Here is a 7263-nt window from a genome sequence, read left to right as displayed (position 1 = left end):
CAGGAATTGTGACAGCCAGGTCAGGGAGACCTGCCTGGGGACAGAGTGGAATGTAGACACCCACAGGCTCCTTGTGCAGATGGAGCCCTGAGAATGTCCGGCTCCAGGGAACCAGTGGCCAGGTGTCAGGGCTGCCAGCTCTTTCCAGAAGCTCTGCCTGCTTGGACGGCTTGCCCTCCTACATCACTGATGCCTGAGAGCTGCCATCTGCTCCCCAGGAAGCCGAGGAAAGGGAGGGCCTGGGCTGAGAGACCTCCTATTCATCAGAGGCAGCTCCCTCCCAGAACCCTAGGGCTCTAGCTAGCCCAGTGGCCTCAGAAAAAAGCCAGCTTACCAGGGGAGGGAGGGCAGGCTGACCCTGCCCAGGCCTCAGGAGGGCTACCCCTCCCATCATGCTTTCAGAAGATGTGGGTCCAGAGGGTGATACTGGGCATTGAACCCTACCACCCTGGGCCTAGGGCAGCTGTGTTTCCTAAGGTTCCCATGGAGCCTTCTCCAACCTGGCCAGGCCCAGGTGCCCCTCAGCCAACAGCAATGAAAGGTGCCACTCTCAGGCAGCAGCACCTTCCTGGAGGCCTTGAAACGTGCCCCTCACACCTACATACTCACTCTCATCAGGGTTGGGGGAGGCCAGGATGGCACTGTGCTTCCGCTTCACCTCCTCCACATTCTCCGAGATCTTGTCAATGAAGCTGCGGATTTCCTCCACCTGTAGACCGAAGTAGGATGGTCAGGAGAAAATCCAGGGACAGGGCTTCCTGGGCCCATGGCTTGCTCAGAGTGGCACCAGAGGTCAGGCTTTGGGCTAGGCTGGGCCAAGTGGTAATGGTGGGAGTGGCTGCTCCAAGTTCATTCTAGACTGCGGTGGTGAGAAGTGGGCCAGTCCAATCCCACACTTTGTTCCCCTTTGATCTGCAGTCTATCCAACCTCAAAATAGGTTAATTGGTGCCCAAGGGCTGCTGAGCCAGGCACAGGTGTGTAAGAACCCTGAGCCTGGCTCAGAAGTGAGACATGGTCACCCAAGGCCTGCCAGTGTATGGGGAGAGATGAAGTGTGCTGGCTCCCACCTGTTCAAAGAACTCATCCATGAAGCGGTCTCGGTCCACAGTAACAGTGACATCATCATCATCATCGCTGTCCTTGGCCTGCAGAGGTATGCACACATGAGCGGACCTGTGGTAGGACCACTGAGTCCCACAGGACCTGAGAACCCAAACTGCCTAGCATCCATATGTAGCAGGCTCGCAGGCTGCAGCTCCAGGGCCCTGACCATTCCCTCTGTCTTTTTGGCAGGAATAAGGCCTGGCTGTGCCCTCAGCTCCCAGCCACAGTGAGACCTGGAAGATCCCTGGTGACCCAGCATAAGGAGAGAGGCCTTGCCTTTTAAGTTGGTAATGGGGCTTAGTCTCCATCTCCATCCAGGGACTCTTTTCCCTGCCCAGCTGCCTGCCCCTTCCCCCAAAGGACCGTGGTCTTCCTTGTACCTCCTCCACTCTAGGGTGCCACCTGGGAGGCCCTGCCACTGGCTGGGCAAGAAAACCTCAGGGCTTGGTCCCCTGGCCAATAACCCCAATTCACAGACCTTGCCTGAGATAGGCCATCTGGAGGCCAAGATCGTGTCCCCTCTAGGCCAGGAGTTCCCAAGCTCCCTTTCTTGGAAGGGCCCCACAGCATCCCAGACAAGCTGAGAGAGACTGCCTGTGCAGGGCTCTGCCAGGTGCCGGCTTTGCCCACTCCGCCTTCTCAGGAACCTCTCTCCTGGTCAGTCTTGACATAGGACATTGACTCCCTTTCTTTTCTGGCCCAGAGCTGGGCCCAGTAGGCACAAGAGGCCAGTCATGTTGCCACTTGGCTTGGAGCCTGCCTAGGCCTCAGCCACAGGTATAGGCCATACAAAAGCCACCTGCATCATGGAGTGGGGGTAATTATACCTCTGACTTCCCTGCATGCTGGCCATGTTCATTACTGTCCACCCAACACCTTGACTCAGCCAGGGTCAGCCCACTTTGCTGGCAAGGTCAGCGTCCCTCTCCAGAGTTAAAGCCAGGGCAGGACCATCACCCCTTAGACTGGAGTTCTTAGGTTCAGTCACACTTCTTCATTTCTCAATGCCCTATGGGGAGAAGGCACTAGCTGGCTGGGCACTGGCTCTCATCTCCATGCTCTTTCACATCAAGGACCAGGATGGAGGCAGGTGGAGGTTGAGGTGATGGGAAAGCTGAGGGACTAACATAGACACTGACTGGCTGAGGGACTTATCTGTGGGTGTGTTTGCTCTACAAAATGGGGACAGTGAACATCTGGCTACAGGGAGGGCTGAGGAAGGGTGGGGAAGCATAGCATGTTCTTTAAAGGGCTGTGCCCCTAGGGCTCTAGGGAGTCCCACCACTCCACCAAAGTAGGGTTTGGCTAGAAACTTTATGGAGATGGCTCTGAGGGGCCCCTCTCATCAAGAGATCACACCTCCTCCCCCAGCAGCTAAAATAAATGCTGGTTCCCACAAGTGCCTGTGGCTGCTACCAGGTGGTACCCCTTCCACCACCAAGCCCACCTATAGACACAGGGAATCTAGAGCCATTCCCACACTTTTAGACCATGCCTAGGAACTGAGGAGCACTCTCTAGGGAAACTGAGGCAGAGTGCAGCCTGGAGGAGCCCAGTTCCCCTTCCTTGGCAGCCTGACAGGTTGGCAAGTGCCCCAGGAGCTCCTGCCATTCAGCGCCCTGCCCTTTCTGTCCTTCTGGTGCTCAGAAACAGGAGTGGGCTTGCAGAAGGAGGTGGCGAATCTTCCAGCTCCCTTCCCAGAAAGAACAGTGATCAGCTAGGGCCAAAGACAAGGGCACCTGAATCACCAGAGACGAGAGTCATTGCAAGAGACCCTTGGGATCTGAGTTGGTGACCTTCTTTGGGCCTCAGCTTGCCCGTCTGTAAAACAAGGTCATATCTTATCCAGGTGTCCAGCCAGCTCTGACCTGCTACCTTCACAGCCACCCCAGAGGACTGAAGGCTGGACTCGGGTAGTTCTTCCAACAAAAGGTTGACATGAGAGATGCCCATGTCCTCCTCCTGGCTCTCCATCTATGAAGGTAGAGCTAAAGAAAAGGACACCTGGGGCCAGGGTCTGACTGGGGCACCCAGGTTGGGGCACTCAGAATGGCCTCAAAGCCAATTAGAGGGTTTAGGGCCTAACCTCACCGCTTTGGTCAAACTATCATGCCTCCATGCAAAACCTTGAGGGGATGCTCCAAGGGAACCCTTTCTTACCAAGTTCTACTTCTTCCGTCTTAGGACTTTTCACCCCACCCTCCTCTTTACCTCTCTGCCCCAGCCTGAAATCTGATCCTGGCACACCCCACCTTTAATGGGCTCCCTGCCCCTACGATCCATCTACTGTCCTCTCTGCTTTCCCCATGCAGTTCCTTTTGCCCGAGATGCTGATTCCATAACACTGATAACGCTCTTCATCCTTAGATGCCACTTCCTTCTGGAAGCCTTCCCCAGCTCCTTGGGGCAAGGCTTCTGGAAGGAGGCTTCCTCTCACACCCTATTCACATCCCTACTGGATCCACAGCCACAGACTCTCAGGCCCTAAGGTGTCACCTTAGCCACAGCTTCCAGCCTCAGTTTGCATGCTTCTTGTGATGGTGAGCTCACTAGCTTTCCCAGGCAGCTCTGCCATCTCAGGCAGCCTCCATTGTTGGAAAATCATTCCCTTTCCTGTAGTTTGGCCCCAGGCCATAAAGAACCTGTTGATGCTCTCTCCCCTGGGCTGGCTTTGCCAGAGATCTGAAGTTAGCATACACATCCTCCCTGGATTTTTCTCAAATTGACCATTCCATCCCCTTCAGATCCTTCCTGGGTCCCTTAAATTGTAGTGCCTACCCCAGACTTGTTCAGTTTGGCCTGTCTTCCCCTGTAGTACAGGATACAAACTAAATCTGCTGCTGACTGTGGTCTGAGTAGTGCCAAAGAGCTGACCCATCCCCTCCTTCTTTCTACATATTCTGCCTCTTTAATGCAGCCAGAGATCACATAAGGGATCCTATAGCACTTCCTGCCAAGGAAAACCCCAAGTCCTTTTCCACCGTCTTCTTGGTTAGATTCTGGGTCAAGTGAAGGAACTTTTTTGTTTCATTTCTGATCCTTGTTCTAGTTTGTTAAAAGCTGATAGCTCATGACTCTACTGTCTCCTGCATCCTCATCCACAGCTAGGCCAGAGTCCTGTGGCACCTTTCTAGAGATGTCCTCCAGATTAACTCAGACCCCTCATCAGTTCTCATTGGACACTGAATAAATGACATGAATGTAGGATGCCAGCCTCCCTACCTCCCATGCCCGCAACCCAGACACACTCCTGACCAAAAAGGAACTTGGAACTAGTGTCTTTCTAATATCCTGGGCTGGCCAGGTTGGACACCGTGCACATGCACAAAGTGGGTACCCCGATACCTGCTGAATGATTAGGGCCCCTTGGGAATCCACCAACCCTCTCTGAGTGGCACTCACATCTCTGAAAAGAGAGATGGAGGGACTGGAGTTGGGGACTTGGGAGGCTTCCAAATGGAGGTGGCAGCTGGAGCCATGGGACAATTATAAGCTTGAAGGTTCAAACGTTTTTCTGGATCAACCCACCCAGACACCATTTGGGCACCTGGCCTGCCACCTGGCCAAAACTAGGCTCCACCTCTTTCTCCTGAAACCCCTCCTCTGAACTCCCCTGCTCAGACCCCCTCATCCCCAAGGGCCCCTCAAGTCAGAAGCCAGAAGGCATCTTCTTCTCCCTCTCACATCTAACCAACATCTGATTTGTCCTGGTGTTTTCTGTTCATCCTTCAGTGGTTCTCAAGCCTGGTCTAGCAACGGCATCCCTTGGGAGGATATGAAGAAAACAGCTCCCAGGGTCCTACCCCAGAGAAATCAAACCAGAATTTATGGGGGTGGAGGTGGTGAGGCTAAGTTAATAACCTCCTAGGATTGAGACCTGCTGGTCTGGTGTCACTCCTCTCTGACCGGCTGGCTGTCTCAGCTCCAGCTTCACCACCTCTGGCCTGAGCAACCATGAATAAAGGCCAAGAGACGTGGGAAAGGGTGCTGTCCCCACAACAGCAACCTTCAGTAACAGAAGATCCTGCTAGAACCAGCTAGAACCACTAGCACAAAGCCCTAAGCTTCCCCTAGTGGAAGCCAGGCAGCCCTGGTGGTCTCTCCTAGCAGAGGCTCTAGGATTCCAGGATAACTTCCTGGAAACAAGAGTTTGATTCCTCCAAGAGGCTCAGAGGCCAGGCAGCCTCCAGGCCTGTCCCCAGGGATGGCAGCAGGCCAGCCAGCAGGGTTGATTCATTTCTGCTGAGCAGGAATTGCTGTTGTCTGCCTTATGGGCTATTTTTTTCCCTTCTTTTTAATGACTAATCAAAGTCAATATCACTAGAGAGGCCCAGAGCTGAGTCAGGGGTGTGTGAGAGGCCAAGTGGGTCTCCAGGAAAGAGGGCTCTCCAGTATGATCCCTTCACCTTCTCACCATCCTTTGTACTCCCTCCTCCAACAAATTCCTGCTCTGAACAAGGTCTGCCTCTTAGCAGAGCCCCAGAGCAGCTCAGGGTGGCAACTTCAGGTAGTGAAAAAGGGCTGAGCTCTGCCCCTAGATGTTATGTGACCTTGGATAAACCCCTAGCACTTTCTGGACCTGTTTTCCAACTTGTAAGCTAAGCGGTTTAACTAGGTAGTCCTTGAAGACTGTTCCGGCTGCACCTCAGATGAAAATGTGCCCAAATCCATTGTTCCTTCTGGGAAGAAGTAACTGGAAAGAGGGAGGGAGGCAGATGCCACCCTAAGCCTATTCTTACACCCCTGTTTCTTTTACTCTGCAAGGCAGATCCTGCTGGCTCCATTGTACAGATGAAATGAGCATAGAGAGAAGGCACAAACCTGCCTGGTGTGCCCCAGGACCTCCAGTCTCTTCCCAGCAGTGAGAAAAAAAAAAAAAAAGGGAACTGGTGGGCAAAGGGGAGAACTGCCCTGGCTGCCCCAGTGGACTGGGCTCTGCTCTAGACCAGGTGTTAGGACCACTCACCATTCTCTCTTGGTTGGACATTCCCACTTCTCTGCTTTTGCTCACCCTGGTCCCTCCTTTTGGACTACCTCTCTCCTTCCTTTCAAATCAAACTCCTCTTGGGCCATCTCAAGTCCTCTTCTTCCAGGAAGACCTTTTCCAGGATCTGCCCACCATGACTATCCCTCCTCTCTCTGTCCTCTGGCTCCTGCAGCAGGTCTCATGTGTCCCACACAGCCTAGCATGTATATAAACACTGTTCTGGGCCCAGGAAGGGTTGGGATGGGTCCAAGAATTTTTCAGAAAAAGAAAAAAAGAAAAAACAACAACAACAACAAGAAAACCAGGGAGGCCTGGTTTCCCTCTGAATTGGGAGAAATAGGCAACTGCATGCCAGCAGGGCTGCCTGGAATACCTTGCCCCTAAAGTCTTCTACTTGTGTGACTCTGGACTAGTGTTTGCCCCACTTAGGCCTTTGATTGCCCTTCTGATCTTTGAGGGCTGCCTATAAGGCGGGGGCCCCCATGCTGGCCCCAACTCTCTGGGCAGGAGGGAGCTAGAGAAGGCCGGAGGCCTGGGCCTGGCCTGCAGAGTGCTAAGCAAACGTGCCAGCTCCTTCCCCAAGTGTGACTTTTATAAATAAGCTCCCTTCCCTGCATTCCTTCCAAATGTGGTGGCGTTGGGTGAGGAAGGAGGAGGAAGGAAGAAGAGGGGGAAGGAGGGAAGGGTGGGGGTGATGCAAGTTACTGTCTTAAGCATCACCTCTGTCCATCCCAGCCAGTACTGGACTCTTGGTTCCTGGGGTTCTGGTCTGAAACTTCTGATCCTTGGAGGTTCCAGGTATCCTCCAAATATGGAGTCAGAGTCAGAAGTCCTATGACCACCCTTCCTGCCCTGAGAATCTGGGTTCTAGGTTTTCCTATTTCTACTTTATAGATGGGAATTTGAGGCCCAGAGGGAAACTTATGGGAATGGCTAACTGTTCCTCCCCGCTAGTGTGGGTTCTTGTCACCACTCTATCCTACCCCCAAGGCTACTAGAAACACCTAATGGGCAGGACCACCAAAAATGAGGACAGCAGCTTTAATGGGCTCTGAATGCCTGAGGGGTGGCATCTAGAGAGGAAGCCTCAGTTGATTCAGAGAAACCAGGCCTTACCATCTAAGGGCCCAACTTGGTTAGTATGTGGGGAGGGAGGCAGGGTGGGGGTGGG

At 53.5% G+C, this 7263-nt stretch overlaps 1 protein-coding gene across 4 annotated transcripts in view; it reads right to left on the bottom strand.

The window, feature by feature from the left end:
- STX1A (syntaxin 1A) overlaps nt 1-7263 on the bottom strand; it is a 16712-nt gene that overhangs the window by 7502 nt on the left and 1947 nt on the right. For all 4 annotated transcript variants that reach the window (XR_003048374.1, XM_015594702.2, XM_015594703.2 and 1 more), the window contains exons 2-3: nt 1069-1146; nt 610-709 (exon numbers count right to left, since the gene is read on the bottom strand). Coding sequence is in view for 3 of the 4 variants with exons in the window: in XM_015594702.2 (XP_015450188.1) it covers nt 610-709; nt 1069-1146 (178 nt within the window). In the remaining variant the exon portion in view is untranslated. The remainder of the gene's footprint in view (nt 1-609; nt 710-1068; nt 1147-7263) is intronic.

The sequence above is a fragment of the Pteropus alecto genome, unplaced genomic scaffold (assembly GCF_000325575.1).
Source record: "Pteropus alecto unplaced genomic scaffold, ASM32557v1 scaffold68, whole genome shotgun sequence".
Classification (NCBI taxonomy): Eukaryota; Metazoa; Chordata; class Mammalia; order Chiroptera; family Pteropodidae; genus Pteropus; species Pteropus alecto.
This window is presented reverse-complemented; position numbering and strand designations above follow the sequence as displayed.